Here is a 19,539-nt window from a genome sequence, read left to right on the forward strand (position 1 = left end):
ATCTCACAGAGATGAGAATCCCGAATTATATCTCAACATCAAATAATAATAAAAATAAATATATTTTTCTTGCTTTGAATTTAGCTTATAATTTTAGATTTCTACATGTTTTTCAAATAAATATAAAAATCTAAAATTATTATTTCTCTTTTAAATATAATAAATAAATAAGTAATCAAATAAATAGTGCCTTCGGTGCAAGATATTACTCGACGATTTGCTTAGCACGGCAAGTTTTAGCAGAATCATAACGCGAATTTATGAATCTAGCATGAATACATTCTGTCGAACGCAATTTGCGATTACGGAAATTTCTGCGTCGCACGTAAATAACTTGTACGATACGTAGATAACGAATTTGATCTTCCGTTTCATTTACGCGGCTTTATTTATTACGATAGAAATCCCCGCACGCGGGGACATAGATTATTAGTCGATCGGCCATGTAATTATGCGTGTATTAAAATTTATGAGGGACATCAGCTAGGAGATCGAGCGTTATCATCAATATTTATCGAGGATTCATCTCATTCGGACCAAGGCTAAAATATTACGCATCAGACGCTTAATGTATGGGGGGGAATGCGATTTAACGACAAGAATTATCAAAGGCGCATCAAAAGCGGTCGTGTAATACACATCTTTTTATCGCTGGTAAAAATCTTTATTTCACTAGATTCTATATTATGCGAATATATCGGCGTTCTATTTGCAGCGCCTGGTGCATTAATATAAAACTGGCACAGGATATATAAATAACATCGGCGCGATGCTTATTAAATATCTAATAAATAATAAATCGTTCTGCTTCATTTTTTCGGGGACAATCGGTTGCGACGCGTGACGAAACGCATGGGAGAAGGGGAGCATGAGGGGGAGGAATAGAGATAATTTATTAACATCGTTCATTAAACACGCAATTACACGCGGGTGTATGAAAATTATTCGGACGGGAGCCCGAGTATAAAAAATTATCAGGCGCAATTATCAGCGATCGTGTATCGGAAGAATGCAATGAGCAATGGGCTTGATTCGAGCGACCGAGCAGTGCAAATAAGGACACTGGAATGTAAACGCGCGATGTAATAATCGACGACTTAACTACCACTATGATTTCCATAATTTGTGCGGTCAAATCGAAGCGATTGTTCGTAACCTGTTCTCCCAGTTTGCAATTATCAAGACCTAAAGGTGCGCGCGTTCGGAATTAACGGCTGCAAGAACATATCTAACATGCTTTATGCACATCTTACCGAGTGACAATGGCTCGTTACGTGTGACGTCGCATTTTTCGTGCCACTTTTCCGCGAATGCACCACCGCGAGGAGCTTTAGCGCGGGCGATTATCATTGTTACCAAAAATGGTCATCCGGGACAAGCGCTTAGTACTAATTACAAAATTCTCAGCAATTATTTTGTTATTCTGACGTCGTCGTAGGGGCGCAATCACTTTTATGGTAATCATTAGTATTAAACATCATGTGCTTCAAAATATATTCATCGAGAATACTCGCGCGCTCCTCATTACAGCTCTTAGTTTTATTATTATTGCAAATTAATATCTTAGCTATAATTAGAAAATTATAGAGTCGTCTTTAAAAATATCTTACATTTTTGTTCTTTTTCCTTTCTGTATTCGATCAAAAAAAGTCATACATATAATATATTTTTATATATAACATGCATTTTAAGTGTATTTTATATATGGATTATTCACCTTGTCATTTTATGAAATTTATATAAAAAAAATTTTTGAATCAACCTATTTATATAATTTATATAATGCTTTCCTTTGCCTGAACAAGAGTAAACTTCAAATTATGCAAATGTTTCGCGAACGCACATGTTAATTCCGCTGATTCGTTAAAGATGAGAACCTTGAAACAAATTTCCTAGTTTTTTCATCCTCTCTTGTAAGTTTATTTTTACCTCCGATGTAAATGAAAAAGTATTCGTACCACGAATGATCTTAACACGCGATAAAGGTTTTACGTGAGGATGCGGATCGATTAAGCCGCGTTCATGTTGCAATCATTCGCGCGACCGCCAACTATGACTAATAGCTTTCGTTGCGTTATTTATGGCGAAGCGGCGATTACTTCCTATACGCTGGCATGATCGAGAAATGTCTGTGGCTTTCGCGATCGATCGATCGTGGCGAAACGACTTCTTTCCAGTCTTTAGCACCTGAACAGGTCGTCCATCATCACCTCTGTGATGATAGAAGTCAATAGGCTAATAGACGTGTCACTAGACCACACAAGTAGTGCATTCATCTTGCATTTTGCACTAATGTATAGAGATTTATCTTGATCTTCAAAAATTGTTAGTATTACAAACTTTAAGTGTTTTATTTTTAATTAAAAATTATATAAAGTAAATGAGTAATTGAAAAAATTTAGAGATGCAACGATCTAATCTGTGTTTTGAAAAACTTAAGTACACACATTTTATTTAATTCAAATCTCTATTAAGATTTTAATTTATTTATATTATTTAATTAGTTTAATTATTCTGACTAATCAAATTTTAAAAAAGTAGATTAAGATTAATATTAAATTGAATTTTTAAATTGAAATTTAATTCCGCAAACTTGCCAATCGGAACGTGGATCTGATCTTATAGTGGTAACTTTCTATTTAATCTCCTAAAATTTATATTGTTGCATCTTCAAGAAAATCTTCGACTAGGGATAATGTCGGAATTTATACAGTCAATTTAAAAGTACAATATACGAACGGGACATCCAGACAGAAACTGCGACAAATTTATATGCAAAATTATTTCATAAAATCACTTCGCAGAAATTGAATGTAACGAGCCCTTGACACGTTATTCCTCGAGGGATGCGATTAATCGCCGCGTTCCTTCAGCTCGCTGGAAGCCACAGCAGCTTTTACGGCGGTGAAGTTGAACCACATCGCGCATCGCGCTGCAAGCTTAACTGGTTTATAAGATCTTCGACGATCAAGGTTAGACACGATTCCGTGAATTGAATGCGGGAGTAAAAGTATCGGAAAACGAGGGAAGGCAGCGAGAAGAAGAGGAAGATGTTTGAAATGGGCTACATGGTTGCGGGTCTTCTCTCTTCGGCTCGCTTCTTCTTCTTCTTCCTCCGCTTTTGTTTATCGAGCGCGCGAGAGATTCACAATTCCTCGAATTCGAAAAACTGGTTTCGCGACTCTTCGCGATTCAACAAAGCATAGATTGATGAGTGACAAACGTTTGTTACTGCCTCATCATCTGTTAGAAATCAAATTGATGAAGATTAATTGGCAAAGATTGATTGTTTTCATGCACACGGAACGTCATGTACTATAAAAGTAGATATGATTGATAACTCGAATTGATATCTCGATTATCCATTTAATAGCAATCCAAAGTTTTAATTTAATTTAAACAAAAATTTAATTTATATCTCGCGCGCGTATTAGAATAATGGCATTAACAATCACATGCATCTTAATACATTTTAAAATTGTAAAAGAAATATTTATATTTATTATTTTTCATATATTACAAGAGTAAATATTTATAATTATGCAAATAAAAAGGTACAGGAACATTTCTAAACGTTATGCTTTTATATCGCGATATACTTTAATCAGATTACTTGTCTGCAATTGAATAAAGATTCTCCCATGAGACATTATAAATAGCCAGGTTTATTTTGCGATCTGCTAAACAGCTTCCTCAAGCGGGCGGACGAGATTGCATTTTAATTAGCTGTAAATGCGAACAGTGGCGTATTCATTCGTGTTGCAGATGCGCGTAATCGCAGCGGCTGCGAATCGCTGCGACAAACCAGATTTCTTCATGATTAACTAGCAGATCGCACCGACTGGTTTTCACTGTTGACACTATCATGCTCTCTTTCCACGACCGCGTAAGTATCTATTATATTATCGGGACTTATCGAATGTCAAATCATCTTATCAACGACCGAGTTAGTTGCCGCGATCCAAGATTCTTTTTCTTATAAGAAAATGTTGGCCTCCGTCAAATAGAAAATTTTGTGTTTGCTCTTTATGTATCTGCCAATTACCTTCATGAAATTAATTGATAATATGATCATATCGCGGTCTTACAGTCAATGGAATGGACATCAAACTCTTATTTTTTTACTTATTTTCAGTCTCGCTCTCGACGGTGCAAAAAGATGATGTTAACGATAATCTGACGCTATAAGAAGATTTCTTTGAGATTTGATTTGGCGTATTCATTTTATCTACATATTTTATACGTAGTACGTGTGACTGCATTATTTCGTACGAAACACTGATAGAAGTTAGGTCTTGGAATAATATTTCTAATTAATGAAATCTTGATAAATTCTTTTTGAATTTTTTCGTTAATTTTGCAAATTTGCGTAATCGTAAGAAATTAAATTTCTAGTGCAAAAATTATTCTTATTGCTAGATTATTAAATTCTATATCATGTATGTGCAAACGCAAAAATTTTTAATTCTACAAAATTTTTTATTCTCTAAACTATATGTGCATGACTCAAATTTTCCCGTATAAATCTTTTCTTATAAATTTCACCCACTTTAAAATTAAAAATATTTTCAGAATACTGATACTCTCGTATACAGTGATAAGCATATTCGAATATTCGTAATAATTCCTATTTTAATATGTTCGTTATTGCGTATAAGCCAGGATTTAACTGCAAGGAAAGGGCAAAGTTCGATCTGTCGATTTACGCTGTCAGATTGCCGCGGCCCGATGATCATCGATGACGATGCGAGGTCATTCATCATCCCCGTGACACGATGCACAGAATCACGGCCGGTTACGTACAAGCGAATATATTGCGAGAACGAAGGAAACCGTTACCACCGCTTGGCACATTCAACCTACGGACTTACTGGCAAACCTCTCGGTACATAGTTTACGGTTAACTGCAATTTACGTATGACTTCGCATCCCACACGACGAAATTAACGTCCATTTAAATTTTAGACAACTAAAAAATTCGATTCGGATAAATCTCGATGCTATTAACAGCATGGCTAATAAGAATTAGATACGAATAAAATACATTAAATTTTGCTCATACAATAATTTTGGAGATATTAATTATACTGGATATTGTTTTATACAATTTAAAAGTATATAATAAGATATATCTTAGCAAATATTTCACATATTTACCACCTGCAACGAGAAATTATGGCGAAGAATCGTATCGTAGATGTTAGTGGGTGACAAAAAGAAAAATATTTTTCCGGAAAGCATTCTGCAGACACATATACACTCGCAAGTGTGATTTATGTATTACATAGAGGATAGCTGTAATAAGCCGCAACGTTATTTCGCGCGTAGGTGCTCGGGAGATCAAGATCAGCCTTTCATAACGACGTACCGCAATTTCTTATGTACGCCTGCCGCTATTTCTTGGGCTCGCGACGATATAAGTAAATAATGTATCAAAACGCGCAGGTATAAACCTCACACGCACACATATTGTGTGTATCTGTGCCACAAACGGGTACCGCAAACCGTTGTGAACACCCACGTGTAACAAGGCATCTCGTAATCTACTGGACGGTCGGCGTAGGCAGGAGTACTAGTAGTCGCGGTTACAGGTGTAGAAATGATCAGGTGAAATTTCATAGTTGACATTCCGGGTAAACCTGATAACGTAACGTTTCAGTAAACCGCGTCTAAACGTTTCTCGTTTAAACCGTCGTGCCGCGCGAATGCCTCGAATTACCAAATGCGCGAATTATACAGAAGGCTCGAAACTCGTTTGCGGAAACGCGTTTCGCGAAATCTATTTGCCCGAGCAAGAGATAATTGCGAACCCCGCGATATACGTTGTATTATCAATAATTGTGAAACTTCATTACGAAGGTAATTAAAAGGCCAGCTAGCAGGATAAAGGCGGTGCCGGAGGTTTCTGGATTTCAAATTTAGATAACAATGTGCCCAATAGCAAAACCGTATTTGCAGACACTTATCAACGTCGAGCACGCATTAGATGCGCGCAGATTCTTCTCCGCGCGTACCTCCGTGACTTACACAAGCTCCGAGTCTATATTTCAAGGGGTGTTAAAGTCGCGCGTCCGCCGATTCCATCGTGCGTTCCGCGCCTCCGATCATTACATCCGTTATAAGCTGTCACATAGCTCATCCAACATATGCGTTGCGTTCTCATCGATACCCGAGAGGAATTTTTTTTTTTTTTGTTTACAATCAGCCGTCTATGTTGGTAGAATTAACTAAAACGTGTTTGTGCTTTCGATCGGTTCGAGGCATCTAAATGAATAAACGGAATCTTTACTTCTTTATATACATGTATATAAAATATTTTTTTTTTTTTTTTAACAGATCAACCGGTTTTGATATATCTCTGACTAATTTCAAGTCAATCCTTACATTCATCATACCTGATACCTTTATTGGCAAAAAAGTAAATTGTTTTGTGAATCGATCGATAATTAATCGAGAGACTAATCCGCTTTCGTTGCTCGTCGAGAATAAAGGTTCGAATCGAAAGGTTAAGCGAAGATTCTTTCCTCGCGTACTGTTGCGTCAACGGCGAGATAAGACTTTCACTGGAGAGTCAAATGTGCAGGAGGGAAAAAAACGAAACACGCGGTAGCTTTTACTCACGAGAGCTACTCGATCGCACTCTGAACAATTCGACCGGTTTGTAAAATTCAGTCGGCTGTAATTTAAGAACAGTCTCCTTAAAGAGATGGAGAGAGAGAGGTCCTGTAATCCCGGTGTTTGAAAGACTCGCGGAACGAATTAACGTAATTACGCTTAATGACAACACGATTAATTAGGAGACGTATTTTCTCTTCAGAGAGAAAGAATTCCACTTTTCTCTTTTTCTTTCTCTCGGGATTCATTTCACTATCCTCAACCAGTCCCTAATTTTTTTCCTCGATGCATATTTCCTGTGGCGCATACTTTAATCGTGCGGTATCCGAGATTATAAAACTCAAAAGCGATGAGAGCAATCACCATTTACAAAGTCAAATTTTTGTTAATCAAGCATAATCTTAGGCACACAGAATACGCTTGATATCAATCAAGTGAACATTACAAAATAATAACATCCGAATTTAGATCTTATTTTATAAACGCAAATTAAATTTTTAATAATCATTTACAGATCTTAATTTGTAATTAAAAAAGAATCGACATTAAAAGTCGTCTGCCAAGGTTCTTGCAATATTTTAGTAGCCTTTATCAATGATAATTAATTCGAATTATCGGATAGTATAATTTTGTCAACACTATGTGTTGTACAAGTGACTTTATTAAATAACTCACCGGTAAGAGAAGTAAGGACGAGGGCGAATGTCTCGCGGCCGCCTGTCTAAGACTGAGAAAGTGCAACAGAGGGTCCTCGGTCGCTCTCAGCTCGTCCAGTGTTCTTCTAGCCTCGCTGTATCTCTCCAAGTATTCCCAGTAAGAGTTCCAAAATGAACCGGGAAATAAGTCACCTGTTGACAGCGTACACCGTCGTAATTAAAATTTGTCCGTGTCGCGTAAAAAGCACAGAATTCCGTTATTAAATTACACGAGATTATCCTTCCCCGGTCATAAAATAATTGCACTTGTCGTATTATACCGCGAAAGGTTTTATGCTCTCCTCAAGTAATTAATGGCAACATTCTACACGCGCGCCAACACTCGATGTAGTAAATGCACATATTAGAAAATAAAATAGAATGCTGAATGCCACGTATAATGCGATAAAATGTGACATTAAGAGAAAATTAATATACAACTAAATTGTAATTATTAACGCATGTTTCTCTCTATTTCGCTCCGCTCTTCGTCCAAGATGTCTTTGATTTTTTTTTGTTTTTTTTCGCACTGAAAAATGATTAACCTTAAGTTTAACATTTTTACCCGCGTGTTCTGTCTGTCGCGTCGAATGAAATACGGGCTGCACTATATAATTCGCGGATTCAACGCGGATTGCATCGCGAATTTACGGTAGTCCATGCTCTTCTCCTGCCTCCTATGCTTCGCGCTAGGAATCGACATGGTGCAATTATATTCTCAGAGCGAGCGCGTGCGTAAAAAGCATTTGAGAGGCGCGCACGTGAATCACGAACGAACGAAAAAGGAATCTGCGCGCGGTATCGTGTTTCGAGATAACGCCGTGAACGCTCGAATAATACGAATAAATTCCCCCTGTGGTGTACGTACGTACGTATAAGTCGCGATGCCGATTTACGATCGACGTCGTTGCAGTCCCGTATACGATAAAAGATCGATCTTATTAATGTAAATTCGAAATGGCCGGTGATAGTCATTTCACGCTAATAGCGGCATCGTGAGATGAAAAGTACAGCGGCGAGTATCAGCCAGCATCCAGCGTCGGGAACGAGTTCGATTCGCAAATGCATAAAGCATGGCAAATCTCGATCGGAAGAACTGCTTAATTAGCGTGTCTTTTTAAGCGCGGCGTAATCGTCCCTGTCGATCGCTCACATCGTTTATCATACACGTTTTATCGGAAAACGTAAAAAAGTAAATAAATAAATAAAGGAGAGAAAACGCGTGCGAAAGGACGAGATGTGCACGAGATTATCGAAGGAGAGAGAGAGAGAGAGAGAGCGAAAGCACGGTCACCTTGATAAAAGTTCCACTTTACCAGTTTCCTAAGATATGCAGAGGGCCGAAGACCACTTGCTTCGATCACTCTCTCGTGGAGTATAATAAACTCGTTAGGGTCGCTTGACATTATAATCGATAATCGCGCACGTAGCTAAGAAGTTGCCGTATATATAATATATGTATAGTGTACTCACTCGGCTTGAAGGCACCGCCGTCCCAATTCTCAAGTATGTCACGGATCTGAAAGGAAAGAAAAAAGATGCGTGATAGAATTGTTTTTTAAGATACTAGAACACTACAAGCGCGCGCCATTTATATTGTGTCTGTGTTACGTGTGTGTATAATTATTTATATATTATTATATATTAACTCTAGTCCTCCGTTTTTTCAAAATCAATTAAATGAAAATTGCACACGTACTTAATATTTTAACAGTCAAATACGCGATTTAGTCATGACAGACTTTTATTTATACATAGTGTCGAGACAACCAACTCAACATCTCATGGAAAAAAAAGCAACAATATTTATCCCGCTGATGTCGCGTTCTTCGAGCATTCTGACCGATCATCAGGAACATTTGTAGCCCGATGACAAGGTCAAAGAACTTTAAACGAGGCCAGAGCATGTCCTCGAGAGAAGCACATATTTATCCATTGACTTATGACGCAGCATTATACCCAATCAGAATATCACATCAACAGAGTAGATTCAATATAAACGAGAGAGAGAGAGAAGCTCGGTAATCCTTAAGTTTTTCTCTATCTACAAAAGCGTCGTCGATAACGTTTAGCTACCAGCAAAGTCGACAATGTAAATTTCACACGATTCGCATAAATCGTTCTTTAATAATAATTATTTTACGATAGACAAAGGGAGATTCTTCACGGGACGACCTTTCGATGCCGCGGATGCGTGACTTCGCGCGAGCGCGAGCGCGATGATAATGGAATGGAAATAAACCGGTCGGCGGGCGGAAAGAATAGCGCGATACATCTGGCACGTAGTAATTAATTTCGCCGTAATAAACGTGCCGCGCTTCATGAAATTGTATTACACGGTTTTGGAGCAAGAAGCGCCGCGCCGCGCAGAGAATGAGTTCGTAGTTTTGTCCAAGGCGTATGTATATGTAGATAACGCAAAAGAGAGTGATGGACGGGATGCAGCGCTCTCAAGGTCCTTTGATGGCAAGGTCTTTCGAGCCACGCAGGCGAATGAAAATTATCGACGAGAGTCAATCAGCTTGCCTCCGAGCTACGAATACATATCTATCGGAGATACCGTGTAATCACAATAAAACTGCCGCCGCTGCTGCGCGCCGCGTACGAGAGAGAGAGCTCAATTCCTAACAACCAATTTGTTCCGGTTTAATTGCTACGTCTTACGTGTGCTATCGCAGAAAAGCAGATCTCTTCTGGCTTTAACGTAGCGGTCAGGCAACAATTATCGCGATAAATTGTACGCCAATCTTCCGAGTACGCTTCGAATTTCAAAGGAACCTGAAGCTGCACCGCATTCTCTTCGCACAATGTCGAATGAGAATAAAAATGGAGAAAATATGAGAGAAAGACGAGAGTGTCTCATCGCTGGAATAATCCAGGAGATACTTTGCTACTTGATTCAAGTTCATTGATCACTTTACGATTCTCTATCAAATGATAAATTCACATATTTTTATCTTAAAACGCGGGCTTGCGACAATAAATTTTATTTTCCTTTAATTTGAAATTATTACGTAAACTTTCAATATAAAAGCATATAATGATACAAAGTTATTTCGTGTATGTGTATGAGAAATTAACCATTAGATTAATTAAAAGATAAGTTAAACGTTGGATTAGAAAACATCGAAATTAACTTAGCCGCTACCATAGGTCGACGACCTATTCTTATCCGAACCTATGGGATTAAGAACGACAATATGTTAAACTCTTCTATCCCATATAACAAGCGATAAGACATGTCGGATAAAGTAATTTCTCGAAAAAAATCCGATCTTTATTTCAGAAGAAATTTTTTTTTTTTTTTTTTTTGGTATAATTTTGAAACATTAAAATTTTTATAATTTTTATACATATATAATCATATGTTTTTTCCCTAATCTGAACAATGGCTTTATAGTGGCTACTTCATTATATTTTTATTCACTTAAAACATAATTTAAAAAATCTTACAATTGTCAAAAATAAAATAGAAAATACTAATTATATATTTACGTTGTTTGAATGATACGCTTATAAGAGACTTGACATGAGCACATAATTGAAATGTTTATCATAGCGAAGCTTTCTGTAGCGAGAGACATCGCATTCTATGCATCGAATTCTTATCATGCCGTCTCGACCGTGAGTATCATCACGCGTTACGTATCGATAAGTCACTCGACTCGGCCGAGAGAGAAAGAGAGATGATACCCGGTGTGAAATGAAAAAGCCGATGCATGTATTGTAGGAGCAACGATACGTGCGTTGCATCGTCACGTCGTTCCCGGTCGTCACGATGCGATGCGTCGGCGTGTCGATGCGTTTCTTATTGTCAGATACGTATCTATGTTAAGCGTGCACGCACTATGTGCCTCCATGCATTTATTATGCATCGCATTATACGCGCCGACGACGAAGATGGGTACAGGGTGACCCATTCGTTTTCGAGGCTGTCGAGAGTAAAGGAAGTATCTATGTCTCCAGCGACCATGAATTATGTATGCATGCACGGTCGGTGATCACCGCGCGCCACATCTTTCACTCTCGTTGAGTCACACAGATGTATAAATCAGAAAAATAATTAATAAAATAATTAAACAGGATTATGTTACGCGAAATTATAGTTATTGGAAATTATATTAAATACGAAACACTAGCGAGTATCTAATTATAAAGTCGTGTAAAATAATGATTAGAAGTCAGGCAAATTAATCAACAGTCAAATATTTATATATTATATGCATCTTTAATTATATATCAATACCATTTTTTTAAATTAATATATATATATATATATATTCCCGAAATTAAATATGGGACACCCTGTATGATGAATGATACAGTCGCAACGTTTTGTCAGGCTCTCACCTATCCCTTGATGGACGTTCGATTATCGACAATCTCGGCCGGCATGGATATTACAACGGACATCACGGGTAATTTTTCTTGTGCTGCCTCGCTCCGGTCGCGCGAATACGCAGATGCATTCCTCGGAGGCGGTTTTAATTATACATCGCACGCGCATACTCATCCCTTCGGCCCTGCCGTCCATCTAGGACGACGACGACGACGACGACAACGAACGGAGGGGGCGTGCCCAAAAAAAGCAGGTCGAATATTCCGCACGTTATTAGGTATCTACTCTATGCGCGTAGGCGTTTATCTCATTATTATTTTAAAGATTTTATAGATTCGTTTTTTTCTATCTCTTTTCTTCTTTTTTTTCGCGAGATTGACGTTCGATAAACAAGATCGACCAATATACATCGATTTATCGGCTATTGATACATGACTAAATGTCCCTTTGCGTTTTATTTATGTTAATCGCGTTTTTCATCCCGATACCATCAGAGTAAATTAATTAAATATCCGCCACATAATGATAAACAACTCTTTCTCGAGCGATCTTATGACACGATGACGAAGAATAATGCATAATTAGGTCAATCCGATTTTTTTTTTACCATCTCTAATTGTCGGTGCCTGCTGATAGAACAAACATAAGTTGTTGTCGGACTCTTCCCCTCTCACATACGCATACAATGTGTTATTAATATTTAATGTTCCAATTAAATGTGATCATTAGTCGAGCAAAATCGTAATTCCATGGTATCAAATTTATCAAGACATTTAGTACACATATAAATATAACTAATAAGAAGAATTATAAAGATGTATAGGATAAAAAAGTCAGAATACTTGATAATAATCTTTCCACGACTCGTTTAAAATTGAATGGCATTTCTTAATGATTCTGTTCTGATAATTAATTTCATTAATTGAAAATCATTGCGTTATGATGACTTGGTATTATTTATTCGTGTCGTGAAAGACAACGCACTAGAGACCGCATTTCTCGTCGCACGTGGCCGTCAATTCTCTCGAATTCATGACCCAGACTGCGGCACCCACGTGCGGCCGGATGTACGCCTCCTTAAACCGCTCCACTGCCGAATTAAACAACGACTCTGAACGACAACGCTGATCTTGAATGCCGTTCATCATACGGACCGGAGAAAGTAGATTCGCGTATCTCGTGTTAAAGGAAAAAAAAAAAAAAAACTCATCTCTTTCTCTTCCGTCCGTTGCGTCGCCCGTTCCTTTCTGCACGACCGATCGGCTGCTTTTACTTGCGCTTTAATAATGTTGTAAGGCCGCCTCGCTCGATCTCTCGATCGAGGAGTCGCTCTTCTCCACCCAGCGGAGTCTGTCAGGAAGAGCGAGCCGCGATGCGGAAAGCAACGGGAGAAAACGCGAACGATGATGCGCGCGTGACGTATGTACCCGGAATGCAACACGACATGGGCGGCGGAAATCGTGTAGCATGAGAGTGCATGCAGCACTTGTTGAATTCGCTGCAAGAAGTAAATCTACTTAGAGGAAGTAAAAATTACAATCATAAAATAACCAATCAAAGTGAATTCTCTCTACATTCTTCGTGTTATTTTGCAATTATTCTCAACAATTATCTAGTTTTTATAGCCTCCTAAAACAACAATAATAAGTATATATGTATATTATAATAAATATAATATATACAATATAATAAATAATCTCATTTATTAATTAAAATTTCCTTTTAAACTTTCATCTTTTTTTTTCCTCAAAAAAATTTTCCAAAATAATTTATATATAAATTACAAGAGAATAAAAACTATATTGTCGCGATTGCTTGCATGAAATGTATTTTGTTACTCTTAGAAACATTATTTCGCCGCCAATGCAAACACGAATTCCGCAAAGGATTATCGCGGGCGCAATGTTCGAGCACGTACAATGGAAACATGGGCGTCGATGCAATCGATGCCATCCATATTGCCGACGATTATTAAACGCACTGGGCTACTTTGTAGCGACTGTATAAATTTTTTATCAAACCCGTATGTCTAGAAATTTCTGTAGATAGCAAATGCCTGGAAACGAATATGTAGGATCCATAAAATGGATGTGCTGTAGAAACAGATTTACACATGAAACTGTCAATAATTTATGAATAACAGATACATTAACAATATACAAAAACACCGATATAGAGAATATTCCGAGAAAACAAAGATTTATAGATTCCCAAGGAATACGATCTTTTTATCGCCGCATCATTTAATAGAATTTCGTCTCGAATTCACAATTCCGAGTAGTATAAATTTTTGCATAATGGAGTTCTATTGTATCCTATAGAGTGACCGTAAATCTTATCAGAATAAAAAAAAAAATCTATTCTCTAGACATATAGAAAGAATGCCAGAATGTCACGTCCGGGGAAGAGCAATGGTGGGCTTGTCGTAGGATGTTGCAAAACTAATATGTCATGAGAGAGTAGTCGTTAGCGAGGTTATCGACTTTGCTCAGATCAAAGAAGGAGAAAAGAGGCTTTCTTTCTCCTTCATCTTCTCGTACGTATATAAAATACGTGAGCGGCCGTGTACCACGAAACGCACTTTCTCCTGTCTCGGATTAAATCGCGCCGCGTCGGTGAGAACGTTTGATCGCAATTTCCTAGGGCGTTCGTCGAGAGATCGCGGATTTGATTAATGTGCGCAGAATTGACCAGACAGAATGTGTCTGGTCGATCAGCATTCGTCAGCGTTGAATTTCGCTAATGTAGGACCCCGGGCGTAAAAAATAGATAGGTAAAGAAAATCTCAGTCTACATTTAGATTATTAGAGATAAATGATATATTCTTAAATCGTGTCATTAAAAATAAAAGAGAAAGAAAAAGAGGGAAAATAAGAACATAAATTAATTCTATGAATAAACATTTTTTTAACTATTTTTCTTTTCCCTGTAAAGAGAAAAGGATCTCAAAAAATTTAGGAGAGAGAGACGGAGAAATTTCTATTTCCATGATGTTCTCTCACTGGCGAGTGCAGGAGAAATCAAGATTACGCTTAAAGTTGCATCATCTCGTGCATTGCACATATGTCCAGGCGATTAGTCGCACGCGCGTCGCGAGTAATCTCTCGCCTTATGAATTATTCGTCTACATAGGGCCATTATATAACGGCGTGTCTCTCATGAGAATTCTAATTCTTTGGTGGTCTTCTTTGCGATAAGTGAGCTTTAAAATTACAAAAGCAGCTTTTGTTCTGTGAATGGAACGTGCGATGTTATGGAAAATCAAGTTTGCATGTGTTGGACTAACTGTAACTAACGTGAATAATCCTCTGAGATATCAGAGTCTAACTGCCAAAAATTATCTGGCAGTCAATTAAATATCTTAACTTTTTCTAATTGTAAGATAGTTCGTGGAAAAATAATTTCCTACTCCTTTTTCTGTTCAAACTCGACTAACAGTTTCTAAGAAGAAAAAACGAAGAATATAAAATAACTCATTTTTTATTCTTCAAGCTGTTGTCCTATAAAGAATTAAAAAGAAATTTTAGCGACTCGGCAAAAATGATAAGAGTAGTCCCATTAGCAATCGGACATGAACAAGTCGTCGAATAAGAGACATTTATCATTTTTTCGATACTGTCGTCGGGTATTCCGTTAGCCTCGTCCTCGGTGATGAAGGCGCGTTAAAAATAAATGCCGTCGCTAAAAGGCGCGGCACTCCAAGGTGCGATTAAGCCCTCCGCCGGTGCGACAAATTTTTTTTTATATTTCTTGTCCGGTTTTCTTTTCTTTCTCCGGATATATCTCCCCTTCCCCTCCCCCTCTTCCTCCCTCGCTTACTCGTTCCCGCGCTAAAAGCTTACGTAGACTCATATCATGATACATATAATCTAGCGAGATGGAATTTCTTTGTCGGTTCTCAAAGATCAACAGACTGGACAAAGATAAAGAGCCGCGTTATTAAATTTTCTACCTTTTTTGACGCGACTGACATGATATATATCCTCACACGGATAATCTTTACAAGCTTGCTCATTAAAAAAAAAAATCGAGAAATTAATAGTAAGAAGATCATTGTATATTCATATTATAAGCGCTCGTAATTTCCACGCTGCGATACAGCTTGACAGCATCTTTACGATCTGTCTCGCTAGCCAACGCGTGTCGTTGCCGATAAATAAGGAGACGACAGTCTCTTTGGATGTGCCTCTTCCAATTTACGTTAATTATTAGCAATTGTATCATTAACCTCGGCATACGGCAGAAATGACGGCGAGAATGATAAACGAGAATCAACAGAGAAAATATCTTTCTGTCATGTTTAATATGCATTAATTATAAAATGATTTAATTGTAAATCTATATTTTTGTTAAAGTATCCCTGATAATAACGTTAAAATAAAACAAGAAAAATGATCATGATAAGACCGGGAAAAAGAAAGAAACACATAAATATAATTTCTTAAATATTCAAAAATATAATGTATTTCGTAAACATATTATCGAGTTAAAAAATAAAGAAATTTCTTGTCGAGAGTCTGTTGTTGCTCGGAACAAATAGAATTTGAATTCCGTGAAATATCTATCCACCTTTTCCCTTCCAGTTATACGAGACCCTTGACGATGAAATCGAAAGCATTCCCGGCGATCCGGTATCCCTGTCCACTTTCCCGATTGGACGCCAACGACGATGATCATCCACTTTCTTAACGTCCGACCCTTTTTTTCCCCTCTTGTCTTCTCTCGCGCAGCCATAGTTGCTCCACTTTCCACCTCGCTGTACCCTCTCTTTTTTTCATCGCAAACGGAAAACGTGCAAAAAAAACGAAACCGGTTGCAATGAGTGTCGCCCTAATACGAATAAAATTGCCTCTGTTTATAATGTATAGTCTACTCAATTTCGCGAAATCAAAAATAAATATCGCGCGTATTCCGGCGCTCGTTTATTATTTGTGTGTAATTTATAATTTTACGAGATATAAACATCATTATTAAATATTATTTCTCTTAAATACTGATTTGATTGGAGCGCATTTGATACTTTTTGCTTTTACAATCATCTCATAATTTTATAAACTAAAGTACTGAAGTTATGCTAAGGAAATTATGATAGAGACTGATAAAACAATAAGAAGACAATTAATTCCAATTTTATACTGGATTTTAAAATTTATACTGGCGCAACGTATATGTCCAATGATGAAATAAATGCTTAGACTGATTGATTAAAATTTACTACCTTCAGATACCTGCGACTATGTGTCCCGATAAAGATCTAAAGTTGTAACAAAACGGGTAAAAAAAAATGGGTCATTCACTGTGGCGTTGACGAGGAATGAGCATTCTAGAGTCTTCTATTAGCACCGCTAATTGACTCGTGCTTCGAAAAGAAAAGTGAAAGAAACGGAGATCTAAGTCTCTCACAATCAGTTAGACAAATCGGTAGACTAAGCTTCGCTGAGATTGATCAGCGATTGGAACGCTCGCGATTCTCTCCGTGTACGAGTCCCGAAACACGCGAATCTGTTGGCTCTCACCGCAATCTTCTGACAACGTGCCGTAAGAAGAGCGATCCGGACAAAACGCGTCACCGCGCTCGGTGCAAAACCCACCGGTTTCAGGTGCAGCTTTCACATTCCCGCGCGTCCCGACACCGACGAGAAGACATTGCCCTACAGGTGCGATGCTCGTCCACTTTCAACCGGCCCGACTAACGCGACGTGGCGCGCAAATTTGTCGTCCGTTTCTTGGTTTTAGTGAATTTTTATATGTACGGTTTCACCAGCGCTTTCCACGCGGGGCATGCGTCATCCGTTAAATTTTTAATGATTCTTAAACTCAATTTGTTTCGTCAAATAACAAGATCATTAATCATCTTAAGTCGTTAATCGTATTTTTAAACATTTCTATTTTTTTTTTTTTTTTTTAATTTATAAGAAAGAAAAAAAAGAGTGTTAATTTAATATTATCCTAATCTGAGGAAAAAAATCAATGTATAACTGAAAAAAATTAACCACTTTCAAAATTTTTGCTAACATCATAAGAAATATCAAATTGTTGAAAAACAAGCTTATATCATTATTAAATATCCATGTTCTTATCGAAATATCGACTTAAGAGTTCAAAGGTTAATACAAAAATTGTAATAGTAGTATCGATATGGTACTAACTCAGACTGAATTTTATCTTCTTGTACGTTCGGATATGCGATGTGAGTAGATAGAACGTGCGAAACGCGGCACACAACGCGGAACGCGCATCGCGGCGCAACGGCAATCGCAGCAATTAATCTTCACCCAACCACATAATTTCCTGAAGTTACGATTCCCAGGCGAATTAATTACCGCCGCCGCACCGTAATAAGATAATCGCCGCTCACGCTGACAAAAATATACGGAACAACGCAGAAGGGCGTTGGTCATCCTCACGGATGACTGGCGGACGATCGCGTCGCATTCTCGCGCAAATGCAGCAATGCGTCGCAGGTGCAGAAGCCGCCGCGTGCTTTCCTCCGTTGCATCACCGCGACCGACCACGACTATCGTCGTGCGATGCGCAAAAACATAATATACGACGATGGCGATGCAACAACACGGAGCAAGGAGTGTACCACATTGACTCTTACTTTCTCTCTCTCTCTCCTTCTCTCTCTTTCTTCAAAATTCTGAACTCGCCAGTCAAAATAATAAGAATGCCAAACATGAAAAAAGTCCGCTCACTTTCAAAGCGAAGTTTCTTTGACGGAGAGCTAATGAAACTTGAAATCATTCTTATTAAGATTCTCTTCGCAAGATCATTATCGAACTTCTTAAATCTCGCATGTTTCTATTTGTCGAATAAAATTATTAAACTTTTTTTATTAAGATATCCTTTTTGACATTAGAATAATAAAACATATTTTATATTAAAAAAAATTTGCAATCTCTCTTCATTTATTTATAGGAAAGTTAATTTTATAGAGATATAAATTAATAAAAATTTGCATCTTCTTTTTAATAAAATATGTTTAATAAGCATTTTCAAAAAGCTACATCGAACGTTTACCTCGATAGTATTACGAAAGATTGAAGAAGTGACATGAGAGGAACGTTTTCTCATCGACAAAGTTCTACTTCCTCGAAGAATTTTCTTGAAACCACTGAAGAGATAAATAAAGCAGAGACGCTTCTGTTATTTCCGCGGAGGAGAAAAAAGAACGAAGAGAAGGGAAGATTGAAAGAGATGAAGAGACAGATATACGTCTCTCGGTGCGCGATTGCTTCTAATTGCCCGCTCGATGGTTCTGAGGTGCCTTCAAAGTGAAATTGCAGCAACGTATGCGAAGAAGAGGAGACGCACGGACGGGATCGAATAAAAAGAGTGCGCCGTGAAAAAGCGTGCGACGTATACACGATGAAGACGAGGAGGATCGCTTGTGATGCTCTCCTCCTCCAGAACGGCGAGAACGATGCCGAGCGATGTTTTCGCTAATTAACCTGCGGTCCGCCACGCCGCAACGCGCGCTTTTGTATCTCACCGAGAAACCCGCATCACCTTTATGGCGCTAAAATTCGGTAAACGTTCTGTGGTAAATCCTTTCCTCCACGCGGAATACAAGGCACGGCTTGTACTTCCTGCGAGTAGAGATAAACCAGTTTTGTCCATACGAGATTGCCGTTCTTCTCTGAAGTTCAATCGAGTTACAATATTTTTTTTTATTACACAAACATTGCAGTGTCTCGATTGGATAATGTCATCAATTGTTACGGATATGTTACTTTGTTTTGGTTTAAGAAGAAACTTTATTATAGCCGAACTTGACTAATTTATTATAAAGTATAAAAATTTTAAATAAAAAAATTTCTTGCAATTTTCTTCTAAAATATAGTTTTCTTTTTCTCTCTCTCTCCATTTTTTCATAAATTTTCAAAA

The 19,539-nt window shown here is 37.8% G+C and overlaps 2 protein-coding genes across 3 annotated transcripts in view; one reads left to right on the plus strand and one right to left on the minus strand.

Annotated features, from left to right (window-relative positions):
• Positions 1–8,649, plus strand: part of LOC126854929 (uncharacterized) — a 242,071-nt gene extending 233,422 nt beyond the window's left edge. The window contains exon 5 of the transcript XR_007688168.1: positions 8,639–8,649. The gene's annotated coding sequence lies outside the window, so the exon portion shown is untranslated. The remainder of the gene's footprint in view (positions 1–8,638) is intronic.
• LOC126854902 (rho GTPase-activating protein 20-like) overlaps positions 1–19,539 on the minus strand; it is a 166,440-nt gene that overhangs the window by 110,015 nt on the left and 36,886 nt on the right. For both annotated transcript variants that reach the window (XM_050602067.1, XM_050602066.1), the window contains exons 4-5: positions 8,784–8,829; positions 7,291–7,463 (exon numbers count right to left, since the gene is read on the minus strand). In XM_050602067.1, the coding sequence (XP_050458024.1) occupies positions 7,291–7,463; positions 8,784–8,829 (219 nt within the window). The remainder of the gene's footprint in view (positions 1–7,290; positions 7,464–8,783; positions 8,830–19,539) is intronic.

This window comes from Cataglyphis hispanica, chromosome 15 (assembly GCF_021464435.1).
Source record: "Cataglyphis hispanica isolate Lineage 1 chromosome 15, ULB_Chis1_1.0, whole genome shotgun sequence".
NCBI classification, from domain to species: Eukaryota; Metazoa; Arthropoda; class Insecta; order Hymenoptera; family Formicidae; genus Cataglyphis; species Cataglyphis hispanica.